Source organism: Phyllopteryx taeniolatus, chromosome 1 (genome assembly GCF_024500385.1).
Source record: "Phyllopteryx taeniolatus isolate TA_2022b chromosome 1, UOR_Ptae_1.2, whole genome shotgun sequence".
Lineage (NCBI taxonomy): Eukaryota > Metazoa > Chordata > Actinopteri > Syngnathiformes > Syngnathidae > Phyllopteryx > Phyllopteryx taeniolatus.
In genome coordinates, this window is record NC_084502.1 from 1,987,501 (window position 1) to 2,003,435 (window position 15,935).

General features: G+C 39.5%; 3 protein-coding genes across 8 annotated transcripts in view; 2 read left to right on the plus strand and 1 right to left on the minus strand.

Annotated features, from left to right (window-relative positions):
- The window catches only part of ube2t (ubiquitin-conjugating enzyme E2T (putative)), an 8,527-nt gene extending 4,945 nt beyond the window's left edge, over positions 1–3,582 (minus strand). The window contains exons 1-4 of one of the 2 annotated variants that reach the window (XM_061793951.1): positions 3,453–3,582; positions 3,078–3,188; positions 1,090–1,159; positions 907–1,012 (exon numbers count right to left, since the gene is read on the minus strand). In XM_061793951.1, coding sequence (XP_061649935.1) covers positions 907–1,012; positions 1,090–1,159; positions 3,078–3,186 — 285 coding nt within the window. In that variant the 5' untranslated portion in view covers positions 3,187–3,188; positions 3,453–3,582. Of the gene's footprint in view, positions 1–906; positions 1,013–1,089; positions 1,160–3,077; positions 3,189–3,430 lie in introns of both variants that reach the window. The other variant, XM_061793868.1, reaches the window with a different exon arrangement.
- Positions 3,073–11,387, plus strand: etv7 (ETS variant transcription factor 7). Of its 5 annotated transcripts, none has more exons than XM_061793092.1 (9): positions 3,073–3,225; positions 3,948–4,083; positions 5,755–5,919; positions 6,002–6,127; positions 6,862–6,969; positions 9,576–9,718; positions 9,792–9,892; positions 9,985–10,170; positions 10,706–11,380. In XM_061793092.1, the coding sequence occupies exons 1-9, from the start codon at positions 3,217–3,219 to the stop codon at positions 10,827–10,829; spliced, it is 1,098 nt and encodes a 365-aa protein (XP_061649076.1). In that variant the 5' UTR covers positions 3,073–3,216; the 3' UTR covers positions 10,830–11,380. The 5 variants fall into 5 exon arrangements, with proteins under 5 accessions (XP_061649076.1, XP_061649166.1, XP_061648989.1 ...); XM_061793182.1 differs by lacking the exon at positions 3,073–3,225 and adding an exon at positions 3,612–3,853 and having other exon boundaries at positions 9,633–9,718; positions 10,706–11,378; XM_061793005.1 differs by lacking the exon at positions 3,073–3,225 and adding an exon at positions 3,612–3,853 and having other exon boundaries at positions 10,706–11,377.
- Positions 11,388–11,499: 112 nt separating this feature from the next.
- pnpla1 (patatin-like phospholipase domain containing 1) lies at positions 11,500–15,617 on the plus strand. The gene is made up of 9 exons (XM_061792881.1): positions 11,500–11,978; positions 12,068–12,300; positions 12,416–12,481; positions 13,094–13,303; positions 13,501–13,561; positions 13,663–13,908; positions 13,993–14,107; positions 14,959–15,081; positions 15,198–15,617. The coding sequence occupies exons 1-9, from the start codon at positions 11,771–11,773 to the stop codon at positions 15,352–15,354; spliced, it is 1,419 nt and encodes a 472-aa protein (XP_061648865.1). The 5' UTR covers positions 11,500–11,770; the 3' UTR covers positions 15,355–15,617.
- The last annotated feature ends 318 nt before the right edge of the window (positions 15,618–15,935 follow it).

Genomic DNA, 15,935 nt, shown 5'->3' on the forward strand with positions numbered 1-15,935 from the left:
CGGAGGACACGACATCCACAATTTCAAAAAACAATTTGAAATGTGGACTCGTCGGACCACAGAACACTTTGCCACTTTTCATCAGTCCATCTTAGATGAGCTGGGGCCCAAAGAAACCGGCGGCGTTTCTGGGTGTTGTTGATAAATGGCTTTTGCTTTGCATAGTAGAGTTTCAAGTTGCACGTACGGGTGTAGCACCGAACTGTATTTACTGACATTGGTTTTCTGAAGTGTTCCTGAGCCCATCTGATGATATCCTTGACAAACTGATGTCGGTTTTTGATGCAGTGCCGCCTGACGGATTGAAGGTCACAGCCATTCAATGTTGGTTTTCGGCCTTGCCGCTTACATGCAGTGATTTCTCCAGACTCTCTTAACCTTTTGATGATATTATGGACCGTAGATGATGAAATCCCTAAATTCCTTACAATTGTACGTTGAGGAACATTGTCCTTAAACTGTTCAACTATTTTCTCACGCGCACAAAGAGGTGAACCTCGCCCCATCTTTGCTTGTGAATGACTGAGCAATTCAGGGAAGCACCTTTTATACCCAATCATGTTCCCAATTAGCCTGTTCATCTGTGGGATGTTCCAAACAGGTGTTTGATGAGCATTCCTCAACTTTCTCTGTCTTTTTTGCCACCTGTCCCAGCTTTTTTGGAATGTGTTGCAGCCATAAAATTCTAAGTTAATGATTATTTGGTGAAAACAATCAAGTTGATCAGTTTGAACATTAAACATGTTGTCTTTGCCGTGCATTCAATTAAATATAGGTTGCACATGATTTGCAAATCATTGTATTCTGTTTTTATTTATGTTTAACACAACGTCCAAACTTCATTGCAATTGGGGTTCTATACACACTCACACACACGCAAATTGTTTTGTCCAGTTTAGTTAGAACCTTTGGAGGGAGTTTGAGAGCCTCATAACAGATACGTCCTGCAGTGTCGATGTTCGGGTGGTAGATGGGAGTCAAGAATCGCATTTTGGGTGGCTCAAACGGGTATCTACAAAAGACGTGACTGTTAGGTCTCACTGAGAAGAGGGGGCAGCATTTAAACGTTTATATTTTAACAAATGTTACCTCTCTGGGATTTTGATCTCCAGGGAGAAGACTCCGCCTTCATATGGAGTTCCAGCACTGCCAAGTATCTCTGTAAAAAACAAAACCAAAAATGTGGCTGACATTTATTGGTGTTAGTAGTAGACTTTACACTAATCTCATCGCCCTGATCAGTATCAGCCGACAATTAGCATTTTATGCTGATCGGCTTCAATGTCATAATTCGCCAATCCAAAAGACATTTGATCCGTGTTGCCATCGTGTACGGTATATTTAAATGCAAAAGCTAGTTTTTTTTTTAGCCTTGTCACGTGTCTTTTGAATAGTGCTGTAAATATCCGACCACCAATAAAGTTTTTTTTTTTTTTTTTTTTTTTTTTTTTTTTTTTTAAACGGCGCTGGTGTGGGACAGACAACACGTAATGCGTGGATCAGACTACAAGGCAAATTTGCCCTTTCACGATTGCACTATGTCAGACTACTGCAATAAAATCCTGTATTCCGATGCCACCGCATCCCGTTTTATTACGATCACTGGGCTTTATCTTGTCAACTCAAACGCGACCAGATACACTTGTTACCACGGCCACAACAACAACAATCGATCGCGTCGTTTGTATTATAAGCACTAAATGGGGAAAAACGTGTGTTGGTGGTCACCGGTGCTCGGGAGAGGACTATAATTCAAGGCTTGGTTGAGGTATGTTGACGTACTTTTAATACAATACGGCTCGCAAGCAGGCAACAAAACGTTATGTAGCCTAGCAAGCTAGTGCTAGCACTAACGGTTGTACCAACGTTCTGTAGAATCATGCTCTAAAGTTCTGGTGTGTGTGAAGTAATGTAATTCCAATAAAGTAACTGAATTACAGTAAGTTAGCCCCCATTATTTCTGTCATGTTGTAATGTTGGTTTGACCTGACTGATTAGAATACATGACCTGACTTGAGCAGTGATTTCCAACATTTACGGAGCCAAGGAATATATTTTACAATTGAAAAATCTCACGGCACACCAACAAACAAAAATGTCACAAAAAGTGGATACATTAATTACTGTATGTACTTCCTGCCATCTAAAAGAAGAGCATTTATTTGTTCTGTGCACTATGCCTCACTGGCATAAATAGATGAACAAAGGGCAATTTTGGGCAATTAAGTAAATGAACAAGTCATTTAAATAGACATTGTTCCATCTCGGATATAGTCTTTTAAACTCGCTGATCGGCCCCAAAAATCCTGATCATTTAAGCCTAGTTAGTAGTGTAAAAGGATGCCTGTTGCAGCTATGAGTAAATAAAATGTCATCTCCAGTTGATATAAAATGTCTACACACCCCTGCTCAAATGTCAGTTTTTTTGTGAAATTACACCAACAGAAAGAAAAGCCACCACGTGAGTTATAGCCTTGAGAACGCAATTGAAAAAAAAAAAGACATTTTTGAAAGAGGAGAGGGAGAAAAAACACAAGATAATGTGTTTGCACAAGTGTGCACACCCTCATAGTTTGGGATGAGGCTGTGCTCAGGATTAACCAATCACATTCAAACTCATGTTAAATTGGAGTCGGCAACCATAAAAAATATCTAGTCATCCTGTAAAGCCTACCTAAACAAATTTGTAACTTTTTAAAAATGTGGACGGAAGAGACCTCTGAGCTCAAATGTTAGTCATTGTACATTTCACAACTGCAAGGATGTACCACCTTTCGTTTTCATAATGATACAATGATGATGATAATACATTGCATTTCAAGCGCCTTTCAAAGAACCCATGGACACCGAACAATAAAATAGTGGTTAAAATCACACACAGAGAAAATGAGTAAAATAAATGACGTATGTGTGTGTGAACAATTATTCATACATACATGCATACATTCATACATAGATACAATAACTATACAGCATACAAATACAGGGCAGTAAAATTGCAACTTAAGGATAGGGAGCAAGCGGTCTTGAAGAGGTGAGTTCTGAGGAAAAAGAGGAAGAGTGCCAGAGTTACTTACGGGCCCGTAAGTCGTCAATGCGTTCTTCGATGTGCCAGCATGTGATCCCGGGAGGTGGTTCGTTGGTCAACATTGCAAGTTCTTTCTTCAAACGTGAAGCTCTCTGCATTTCTGTTGGACAAATGCAATATCAACTAACATGAAATGTGTACGTACGAGTTGTGTGTCCTATCCTAGGATTTCAATGTATTTTTCGTCTCATGATATTATAGGAAGTCTGAAGACTGTTATGCAGCCACAGCTAACAGGTCGCTAGCTTGGTGTTGCTCGCTAAATAACGGCAAATAGTATGCCATTCCGCCACACTGGGGATAAAATGACACGACGTTTAGTCGAGGCGACAATCAATTTACTTGTATTACTCGCTTTGCCCACTTGTTTGCCGCTTTTCGAAGAGTGTTTAATGACGAGAAGAAGTCCAGTTCCGTTTATATTTCCCTCTCAAGTGAGAACGTGAGCGGCCATACTTTTGTTCGTCTTGGAATGAGGGAAAGGTTTACTGGCTGGATGAACACGCGCGCCACCTACTGTTCAAAGTTTAACGTGCCCTCTTTACCGTGGTTGGAAAGGGTATTTTGCGCACTGTCCACACGAGGATTATCTTTCTTTCGTTTTTCATTGTCCCCCAAGGCTTGAATACGAAACTAGTAGAGTTGTGCTTCTCAGGAGTCGGAAAACAAAACTAATGTGTTAGGGAACGTTTCATCTGTTTACTTTTGAACTTCGAAGCTCATATTTCTTCTTCGGAACATGTCATGATGTCATTGTTGGTAAAGGTAAGCAGGTAGCGACTGACAATATGTTGGTTTTGGAAAATTACCTGACGTCACGAATAGGAGCATTTATGGACATGTGAATGTTTTGTTTTAGGAAGACCATCAAAAAAGAAGTTCCTCCACTTTAATGCATGGCGTTCCACCAAGGGGGCATCACAACCCAGCAGGCGAGCTTGCACGGTTCGGTCCCCCCACACGCGATGATCTGTGGCATCTACCGGGCGAGCTACGTGAGTCTGCAGTTATCCTCGTTGCCTCCACAATTGGGACGACATTTTCTCTCACCTCCCGATGATAATGCAACCGTAGCTGTCGTAAAAGTGATTTGGAAATATTATTTCAAGTATAGCTCTTGCGCACCACCCAAAAGTCCCCCCCCCCCCCCCTCTCTTCTCATGATGACCAACTTACATATCAAATATATCTTAAATCAACTTTTCTTTGGGATGATTTTTTATTTTTCCATTGTAACTGTTAACACATTTTGTTTGATCACGGGCATATTTCAAATAGTACTGATTATGCTTGGAAGTTGTGTCTCTCAACATACTTGTTAGTAAAGCCTTATTAGCCATCTAGAGAAAGAGAAAAAAAGTGAGCGTCATGACTCAGCAGAAATGACAATCAAAGTTATTGCAACAGAGCAAAGTTATTGCTCTGTTGCACTAAGCCCTCTCTTCTATTGTTTTTGTTTTTTTCAATGATTTCAGCCATAATGGAATGTGCCACGCAACCCTATTATGAATATTATAAAGAAAAGACGTTTTAATATCAGTGTTTCATTTTTTTAAATTATATAGCTAAGTAAATTTCTGACCAGTTAGCATAGCAGCTAACACAGCTTGCATGTACAGGGGACACCTATTTACAGTATTTGCAATTTGGGATGCGCGGATTCACCTGTTCGCCGTATTCACTGTATTTTTTTTTCCAATCGCCTGCTTATTTGCATTTTTTGACCCAATTCCCCACTTAGTCGCATTGTTTTCTGGGGGGGAAATGTGAATTTTCAATTATAATGAACATCAGTTCTTCGCAAATGTTTATTATTTGTGGTCGGGCCCGTTCCCAATCTCCCGTGAATAACCCTGCTGCTGCAATTAAATTAAAGCTAAAATGTATTTACCATTAAAATGTAATTGAACTTTCTTGATTAAATTGTAAACGATTTATTCAGGAATATCCTTAAATTTATCTCTTTCAGATGCCTTTGTATCTGTAACAGCATTGCAGCAAACATAGCAAAATCCATCCATCCATCCATTTTCATTAGCGCTTCTCCTCACTAGGGTCGCGGGCTGCTGCAGTCTATCCCAGCTATCTTCGGGCGGGAGGCGGGGTACACCCTGAACCTGTCGCCAGCCAATCACAGGGCACATAGAAACAAACAACCATTCACACTCACATTCACACCTACGGGCAATTTAGAGTTGTCAATTAACCTACCATGCATGTTTTTGGGATGTGGGAGGAAACCGGAGCGCCCGGAGAAAACCCACCCAGGCACGGGCAGAACATGCAAACTCCACACAGACGGGGCTGGGATTTGAACCCCAGTCCCCAGAACTGTGAAGCAGATGTGCTAACCAGTCGTCCACCGTGCCGACACATAGCAAAATAAGTCTCGGCGCCCTTTGCACAATGGTCACCGGACTCTTGCTATATTAGTCATTCAAACTGCTTTAAGTGCTAGAGGACAATTGTCAAAACAAAAACAAAAATAGGCTCCAGCACCCCCGCGACCCTGAACAGGGTAAGCGGTACTGAGAATGGATGGATAAATGGTTGATTGTGCAAAAAGATTGATGCCAAAAATGTCCTCCAATTCTGGAATGACCCACATGCACAAGAACGCAAGCACTGTTTTTGAATTGTGTCTTATGTTCATCCAATACCAACAGGGATAAATCCATTTTTGTGGGATAAGGAAGATGTTTCCCACTGGCTCCACTGGGCTCACAAGGAGTACTCACTTCGGCGACCTGAGAAGGGACACTTTGAGATGAATGGTCGAGCCTTGTGCCTGCTCACCAAAGAGGACTTCAGATACCGCAGCCCCAGCTCAGGTATAGCTGAACACAGGTCTTCCGCATGACTGACTAACTTTTACACTTGCATATTTCACAAGTGCCACGTGGTTGTCCGCAGGCGATGTTCTGTATGAGATCCTGCAGTGTGTGATTTGGCAACGGAGTAGTCTTGTATGTGAACCCCCAAAAAAGTCTGACCCAAAAACTGAAGAGTCGCTCCCTCGCTCTCCAGATAACACGCAAGGTCAGACATGCATTTTATCTGCCTTCAAAAACACACAATACTTATATGGCTATCGTCAGTAGCTTTAAAATACAGTATTTTGACAACAAACTGTCCACCTTGATCACATTAACTGTTTGTTCAGTACCTCCCATGCAAACACCTCACTCAAGAATTCACACATTGAATTGAACATTTAAAAACTTGGACTCTGCATGCCTACTCTCAACGCAATAGACTGTAGCTTGCACTGACTTGTTGTTAATGTGAGGACCAGTGGCTTAACAAATAGTATAGCTGTTTAATTATTAACAAAGTAACACGTAAAACCCTCAGCGTGCCAAACTGTCGAACACAGGCCCTTCTAAATGGTATGTTATGAATTTATAACTCACCATAAACCTGAACAAAAGTATACTAGACTAGACTTTTACTCATTCACTTTCATGGCCTGTTTAAAAAAAAAAAAAAGGCCGTTTCATTGTCGAGAGCGGGATAAATGCCAGCATGCTTTACAAACCAGTGTAATCTTACACCTTCAGGAACCAGAAATGGCCTTACAGTTAATGGTGCTGCACCCTTTTTATACCTTAAAAAATACCTTAAGCTGCTCTAAAAAGACTTTTGCTTTCAGTTTTACTCCCCACAGTTGCACAGATTTCACATTTATTCAACACTTTCACTGCTTCAATTTCAGCAGCTGTTGTGACATGTTTGTGACTTTTGACCCTCTGTCTGCTTCTCTGTTTCTGTAGCTCCAGAAAAACAAGATGAAACAGAAAGGCTCATAGAAGAACCTCTCAATTTGTCTTGCCAAGAGAATCCTCGAAGACAAATGCACAAACCTGATGGTCGCTTGCCAGGTGAAGCTTTGTTCCTTCATAATAAAACACCCTCCAAATATCCAAATTCCAATACAGTAGTTTAAAACTGTGTGTAAAGTGCCTCACATTTTAGAGCTTGTCGTCATCTTATTCCATTTTCACTTCCCATAGATGTCATGGCATCTGAAGGAGAATCAATCAATCAATCAAAACAGTAGACGCACATTATGTCCAGAGGAGCCCAAAAACCGAAGAATTTAATTTGAAGTCATAAAAACAGATTTAAAAGCCAAAGTGAGACACATAAATCGCAGTGACCTGTTTAAAAATAGGCTAGAGCACCCGTGGTTTCACATACAGTGTAGCATACTGAAAATAGTCTAACTGAGTGGTGGGTTTATATGTAATATACTGAAAAATAGTCTAACTGAACTTAATGCATGGTTTGACAGTTTGCAGAGTGTAATAAGATGCACATGATATAATTGTGATATGATTGTATTATCAACCATAAAACGTAAAACCTGTTCCACAACCATTTAACAGCACAATTGTATTGGTAAATACAGTGCTACCTTGATCTAGAAGTTTAATTTGTTCCGTGACCAAGCTCAACTTACTTGTGTATCAAATCAAATTTGAAATTGAAATGCATCCTTTAAAATAATTAATACATTCCACCCCGCAAAAACCACCACAATATTTTGGCATCTATTTTTAATAAGGAAAAATAGCACTGTATTGTATAAAAAAGGATAAATAAATAAATAAATAAAATAAAATGTAATAGTCAAGGGTTGACATTTATCTTGGACAAAAGGAGATCTTATATGCCTATTCAGACAATGAGATAATGCATAGAAAAATATCGTTCAACAAATGATTCTTTTGACTTGAATGCTTATAAAGAGTTGAGAAATAAATGTAAAACTTGTTCTAATTAATTACTTATTTCAATGAACCTAAAGCAATTTTGGAAGCGAATGAACAATATAGCCAATAAACCCACAAAAAAATCTAACTACTCAAATCAGAATTAACAATGAAACTGTCAGTGAACCATCACTAATTGCAGAGGAATTTAGCCAGTATTTCTCTACAATTGGTAGCTTCCTGTCTCATTATTCTAACTCTAACGCTAACCCAATCCAAAATAGATGGTCCAGTACATTTTTCTTGAGAACTATCCCACGAACTGATGTTCAACAGATCATTGATGGAATAAATTCAAGATGCAGTGCAGGTCCAGATGGTCTGGAGATTAAGTTCTTTAAACTTGTCTCTCACGTTTTGCCCTTTCCCCTGACTGACTTATTTAATTTATCTTTGGCAACTGGTAAAACTCACTCATCCTGGAAATATGCCATAGTAATTCCTATCCTCAAGAGGGGTAACCCCACAGACGTAAATAATTACGGACCTATCTCAATTATTAATATCCTAGCAAAAATATATAAAAACACTCATCTTTAATCAATTATCTAAATATCTCAGCAAGCATAACTTATTATGTCCCCACCAGTCTGGTTTTAGACCAAATTACTTGACCACCACTGCTTTCCTAAAATTTACCAATGACATAAAATCAGCATCTGATAATAATATGCCTACAGGTGCTTTCTAAAGCATTTGACATTTTTGATGATCTATTTTTCTATAAATGACATGTTATTGGTCTTTCCTCTAACTCTTTATTATTTTTCAACTATTTTCTTCATCACTGAAGTCGGTGTGATCTTGTTCAGGGCAGCCAGTCAGATTTTAAAGACTATTAATAAAGGTGTACCACAAAGTTCTTTTTTAGGTCCTCTATTACTCTCAATCTTTATCAATGACTTCCCATGAGTCTGTTGTGACTGTAAAATTCATTTGTATGCTGGTGACACAAATTTAAAAATCATTACAATCAGATTTTAATCAAGAGTCCAACAATGGTTCTCTAACAATAAGCTTCTTTTGAATAAGAAACGTATTATACTTCATGTTGTTTTGCTCTCGAATAGATTATTTGCCTTTACCAAAAAAAAACTGGTCTGTTAATTTCAGTAATGGAACAAAACTAGAAAAAGTGGGTGAATTTGAATATTTAGGATTTAGGCTATTCCCATTTATCTTTTAAACCCCATATCAATTTAGTCTCAAATGGCGGCATTGGCTCAGTAGGTAGAGCAGGTCGTCCAGTGACCGAAGGTTCACTGCTTCAAATCCATGTCGAAGTGTCCTTGGGCAAAACACTGAACCCTAATTTGCTCGCAGTGGGCCTGCAGGGCCTTGCATGGCATATAATGAGAGACGTAAGGAACATGGCTGGTTAATTCTCCTGTGAACATAAGGATGTGATTTTGTGTGTTCTCATGTTTTGTGTATTTGTATCTTTGACTGTTTGTACTTTTCAGTAAACAGCTGAAAGTGCATTTGCGACTGTAGCGCTTGACCGTTCTATTAGAAAAATGCATAACATCAATAGAAGTAGGGCAAATTAAAAATAAATATTCTTTCAACATACAGAAACAGCAAAGTTAGTGAAACAATACATTTGAGTCATCAAAGTGTGTCAACCAGTCGAAAGTGTTTTTCTTATACAGTAGGTGCAATGATGATACCTGATCATGCCTAATTGACTTTTTGTTACTTAATCGGAGCAGAGTGCAGGCTACTGTGGAATTATGTCTATAAACTTCTGTCTGATGACCAATATCAAGAATACATCAGATGGGAGGACCGTAGCAGCCTGTTGTTCAGGGTGGTGGATCCCAACGGCCTGGCACATCTCTGGGGACGCTACAAGGTGAGCGCCAAGTTCTGTGCCGTTCATATTTGACAAGTGTTCCCTGCCGCACTAATGATGATGTCTTCTATAGAACCGAGACAATATGACCTATGAAAAAATGTCTCGGGCTTTGAGGCACTATTACAAACTCAACATCATCAAAAAGGAGCGAGGACAAAAATTCCTCTTCAGGTCTCTTTTTCCTTCTATTGACCACTCTGTCATATTCCTCTTAATCTATTCACATTGTTAACTACTGTATCATGCTATTTTTATGACTCTAGGTTTCTGAAAACACCACAAGAGTTCAGGAAAGAGCTGGATGACCATGTTGAGTCTCCAGCACACTCTCCCCTTCAGGACAGGAACTTTCCAGACAGCAGTCCTTTATCTAATTTCAGGGAAGAAGGTTTTGAGGTTTCCCCTGATCGTATCTCTCCAGAGTGTTTTTCAAGTGGTCCCCCGGTGAGGTAAAACAAGTGTTGCATAACAAATTGTATTAATCTTTACTTTTAAGGGGGATAATATGTACTTCCTCTTGCACTTTCTTTCACCATTATCCCTCAGAAGAATAAATACTTTTACTTTCATTACACTAAACCCTATTAAGAGTTTAAAAAAAAAAAAAAAAAAAAAATAAATCCAAAACATTTAAAGAATCATGTATTAAAATTGTCATGCAAGTATGTGCGGGAAATTTTAATACATAATGTGTGTAATGATTCGTATGAGAAATCTATAGAAACTTTGTTGTGAGATACATTTTGTACAGGAAATTATAACTCCTGTTCATCAACAATATTAATTTTTAAAAGTATATGAAGTTTCTCTTTTCAGTGTCTATGCATTTTCTTTTCCTTGTTCCTCACGTCTATCATGATGGCTCACCATTGTCAAGACTGATCAATTAATTAGATACATATAGCATATTGTGTTTAAAATAAAACTTACAAACTTAAAACTTTATTTGTGATTTTATATGTACTGTACCTGTGTATGAAATAGTGAACCATGGAGGAGAGTCTCTCTCTGCAAAATACCCCCAAGCTTTCGTTTCCGAGTACCAAGCGACATCCAGCCGGACTCCGCCAGCTTGACAGCGCCATCAAGCCGTAACTGTACAGTATAAGGATACAGTCAATATATTGTTTTACAAAAATACTTAACAATAGTTATAATTTCTAATAATATAATAATAATAGAATTTTAATTTTTTCTCCTATGTGCCTGCGAATAGTGTGTGGAGAGTCTCTGTCGCAGAAATGCACAAATACAGTCCATGAATGGAACAAACACCTTCTATCGTAATATTATGATGTAGCGACAGCGGCCAGTGAAGACCGCTGCTCCCTTGACAATCGTGCCATGTTTTTTCTGGTTCAGTAAAATATATGTAACTGTGTTTCCCAAGAAGAACACGGGGTGGCAGTTTTTCCGTTGCAGCACGTTGGTTGATACGTGCGAGGGTCAGTCACCTGATGTGCAGCCGGGAGTCGCCAACTGTAATTTTGTTTTCAAGATTTTACAGTTGAGTCGCTATTGGACGCGTGGCTTGGTGTGTGGCGGGCTTTAGTTATATCAGTTGTCGCCATCATTAAAACAGTGATCTATTTTTTGAAATGTAAGTTTCTCAGCTGTTTATCACTCAGTGCAACTACTACTGCAACTAGAACACAACAATTGACACACATATATATATATATATATATATATACACACACACACACACACACACACACATACAGTTGAGGATTCACATCCTTCGTCAAAGCTACATTCAAACAGACCTTTCCTCTATTGGTGTCACATTGGAAGTAGTTTCAGACAAATAAACCAAACAGGAGCAGACACATAGTAAGAGTGTTGTATGCTCATAAGCATCACATGTGCTTGACTAACATGCCATGGCTAATTGAGATCTTTTTTAAAAAGGCGTCACAGCAAAACCTTCTCCCAGTTTTTGCTCGATAACATCTATGAGCTTGACTTTTTTTTTTTGGGGGGGGGGACCACTCCTTGACCACTTTAACATTGAAATAGAGTTAGAGTTTTTAAATTGACTGGCGTAAAATGGTCCTTGAGGTATCCAGCGTTAATTTTCGAGAAGCGCCTTCATCCATTTCCTTTTCTGGATCTGGTTTTTTGGCCACCTACCAGTTGGGGGTTGCCCAGTGCTTTGTACATAATGCACCGTGGATACTGCGCAAGGCACCTTGTATCCTCGGTGCATCAGCGGGCTCTTTGGTAGCCACTGCCGTTGCCTGTGAAATCAACCTGAGTAAGTGGCTCTGTCTTATCTTATGAATGTCTTTTTTTTGTGCTGAAAACTATTGTTTCTGATTATTTGTTTCTTAACATTGTCCCCAGTTGCGATGAGAAATGAGATGCTGCACTTCGCAAAAGCGATGAACGACTTTACACTTGGACCGTTCAGCCCCTCTGTTGATATTCTGCGCTGGTTAAAGTATGTCTTAGACAAATATCTTCCCACTGATGCACATCTCCTCGTAAATGGACGTCTCGCTGTGGCTGTGACCCGCCTGGATGATGGCGAGTACACTGTTATAACAGAGTACCAGTCCAAAGATGATGTCATACAGGTGAGGTGAACTACAATGTTGATTTTTAGCAGGTTTTAAGAAATACAATAGTCATTGATTTAAGGGGGTTTACTTCTGTTATTATTTTTTTTTAAATTCCTACTCTCTACATCAGACTCTGCTTTGTAGCTGCTTTGTCCCGGGATATTGCGGCATGCTGCCTCCCTCCCTCAATGGAGTAGTGAGTATTTCACAGCATTGAGAAAATGTGTTGTCTCTGTTATGTCTATTTTAGGGCTTCAACTAACAATTATTTGAATAATCAATTAAACTGCCAATAAATTTTTCAATTAATCGATGAATCGAATTGAAAAGAAAACATTTTAAAATTTCCGTCCCTTTATTAAAAAGCAGGACATTATTTCAAATTGGCAGTGCAGAAAATGCACGCACATTTACTTGTGCACCTTTCCCTATTAAAAAGTTAATGGGGGGGGGGAAAAGAAAAGAAAATCCACAAAGATAAATTGATTATGAGTCAGTTACTGGTTTGGTCTGTAACAACTGAGAAAGAAAATGTTGATCATTGTTTTCCAGAGTAAAAGAGGTTTACAAATGTGTTATTTTGATGAAACACAAAGATAATCAGTGATAATCAAGTAGTATTATAATAAATCAAATTAATAATATTTACAGTTGAGAGGCTGAAATCCCCAGGATTTGGACAGTTTTAAGTTAAACAAGGTTGCTAAACAATTTATCGATTATCGGAAATTGTTATCGATTAAATTGATAATGGATTAGTTGTCGATTCATTGATTAATTGTCCAGCCTATTTTGTCCTAACTTACAGCATTATATGGATGGAGGTTTCAGCAAGATCCAGCCAGTTCTGGCACCACCTAGCTGTACTTTAACAGTGTCTCCATTCTCTGGAGAGACTGACATCTGTCCCCCAGACCAACCCTGCATGTTGGACATGGTGGTGACTGGGCACACCTTAAAGGCCAATTTGGCTAATGGCCTAAGATTCTGGAATGCACTCTACCCCGTAAACCCAGAGGTGAGTCTTTCTGTGTCACCCCCTTGCTGGAGAACAGAATTTTTCCTTTATGTGCTCCAAGCAATTACAAGCGGAATTGTGCGTGAATAATTAACATGATGGTTTCTTTCACGTTGAACCTCATGATTTAACTCCAGGCTATAGTTAAAGTTCTGTTTATAAACATATACGCACGAAACGATGTGTTCTTCATTCAGACTGTGGAGCAAGCCTATCACAGTGGCTACAAAGATGCCTTTCGTTTTCTTCTGGGCAATGGTTGGTCACCTACTCCTTAAAGGGAAGCACACCCAAACAGAAGCTGTTCTTTAATAGTTGAGCAGCATCTAATCTCTTGCTCTTTTTTTCCTTGTATGCAGAGCTTGTCTCAAACATGAAAATGATCCCAATTCCCCAAGAACTAGACAGCTACTTTCACACTAAAGCGCCAACAATCCGAGAGACCACTCCAGGGGAAGAAGAGGATGATGAAATGGAGACAACAGTATTCTCCTTTCTCCAAAACAATGAAAGCAATTGGTCCAACACGTCTGCTGAACCTCAATCTATAATTGGAAAACTGAGAGTGACAGAACTTCCTCTCTCTTGGGACACGGCAAAGAATGGTATGCAGTTTTCTTAAGTTACACTTACCTGAACTGCACTTAAAAAAAAAACACTCCAGTCAAATGTGAGTATTGGTGTTACAGTTCTGATGGGCAATGTGACGATATATGGGCGCATGCTGGGACCTTCTGGATTCTTGACCTACTTGCTGCTACCTTTGATGCTGTTGTTCCAGGCACTGGTTGAGATTGAGGAAATGTAAGAATCTGATCACCATTACCATCACTTTTTGCATGGCTATTAACTTTACACAGCAATGGGATTTGCGAGAAAACAATACTTAAAATGTGATAAACAGTTATTTGTTGTTTAGAGTGTCAGGTGAACCGACCTTTCACCGACACAGCACTGCTTTGACTTCTGGAGTACATTGAATGCTCCAGAATGAATTCACTCTGGTGCTGCCATGCATGAAAAACATTGAAATTTTTGTCATTGTTTTACCTCACATTCTCACAACACTTAAGTAGCTTAATACTCAGTCAAACAATAACGTTTGTGGCTTGTTTGAAATAAGTTGTTTATTATATTATATGTCTGTCCAATTCCGATATATTGGACATAAAGCGTCACTGTTGGTGTAGTGGTACACTCGCCTGACTTTGGTGCGGGCAGCGTGGGTTCAGTTACCACTCAGAGTCGGTGTGAATGTGAGTGTGAACGGTTGTCCGTGTCTATATGTGCCCTGCGACCGTCTGGCGACCATTTCAGGGTGTAGTCCGCCTTTCGCCCCCGAAGTCAGCTGGGATAGGGTCCAGCGCCCCGTGACCCTAACCAGGATAAGCGGTGTTAAAAATGGATGGATGGATGGACATAAAAGAAAAAAAGACAAGGTTTTGAATCGAATTGTTGTCATTAAATGTACAAAATGTTCTATCAGATTTCTTCCTAGTAAAAGGCCGATATGTGAATGCTATGTTACCTTGTGATGATGTGTTATCCCTAACCGGCAATGTCTTTTACATGCCTCAAAAAGCAGCATCTTTCAGCATTGACACACTTTGATCTGCACTATTTAACTAGCGGTCTGTCTTTTCTGTCCCGCACAGAGTCTGGTTGCTGTTCCAAAAGACTCCAGAATTGGCTTTTTGGACTTGGTGTAGCCTAAGACAGTTTTCATTGTTCTTTTTTGGTATACTGTTCTGTACCTTCAAGAAAAACCTGAAGGAGAGGTTAGAGACCTTATTGAATAATTACACAGGACAGTCGTAATGTTTGATTCTTTCCAAATGATGTGTTGTGTACTGATGTGTTTCCTGCCTTGTATCTATTCTGGTCTACCATACAGGGTATTGCCCATCATGCTGATGTTCAAACAAGCTCAAAACGAGGTTCCACAAAAGCACAGTCGCCCTGCACGTCGCAAGGAGTTGTCGTGTCCTGCTCACTCCGAAAGTATCAAGTGTGGAAGTATGCGGTCCAAACCTCCATTACGCGGTTTATAAAATGCCCGAATTAAGAGTGCTAAGGCTTCTTTAACACACTCCACAAACCGAAAGCATATTCGTTAATGTGCGCTCTACTATTCACAATACGTACATTGTGTAATATATCTCATATGCTTTAACATAAGATTGAGACATTAGTGGCTCCCCCTTTGTGCTCAATACTCCACTCAGTGGTTATTTTACAAAACTACATTTTAAGAAATTGTGTACAGGAAAACTATTAATTCTGAATGAATAAAAAGGATAGGTGTGCAATTTCATTCTGGAATCCAAGGTGTGAATGTGAGGTACAGTTGGACTCCATCTTACTCTTGACCGTGACACTGAATGGATGGGTGACGTATGAACAGCTGGGTAACCCGTGTTACAAATTCAACAACTGCAATATGACTGATAAGCTGTCCAAATCAACTGACAATCAAGTCGTTCAACTGCTCACAGTGCACAAGTATTTGTTTTCATGACATGCATTTAAAATCCATTCTTCCATCCATTTTCTGAGCCGCTTCTCCTCACTAGGGTCGCGGGCGTGGTGGAGCCTATCCCAGCTGTCATCGGGCAGGAGGCGGGGTACACCC

Coding starts and splice junctions, on each gene's coding strand:
- pnpla1 (XM_061792881.1), top strand. CDS start 11,771: ATGGTCCTTGAGGTATCCAGCGTTAATTTTCGAGAAGCGCCTTCATCC. Junction 11,979..12,067: donor TGCCTGTGAAATCAACCTGA/GTAAGTGGCTCT, acceptor CATTGTCCCCAG/TTGCGATGAGAAATGAGATG. Junction 13,562..13,662: donor TCGTTTTCTTCTGGGCAATG/GTTGGTCACCTA, acceptor CCTTGTATGCAG/AGCTTGTCTCAAACATGAAA.
- etv7 (XM_061793005.1), top strand. CDS start 3,833: ATGATGTCATTGTTGGTAAAG. Junction 6,970..9,575: donor ACCTGATGGTCGCTTGCCAG/GTGAAGCTTTGT, acceptor TAATCGGAGCAG/AGTGCAGGCTACTGTGGAAT. Junction 9,893..9,984: donor GGACAAAAATTCCTCTTCAG/GTCTCTTTTTCC, acceptor TTATGACTCTAG/GTTTCTGAAAACACCACAAG.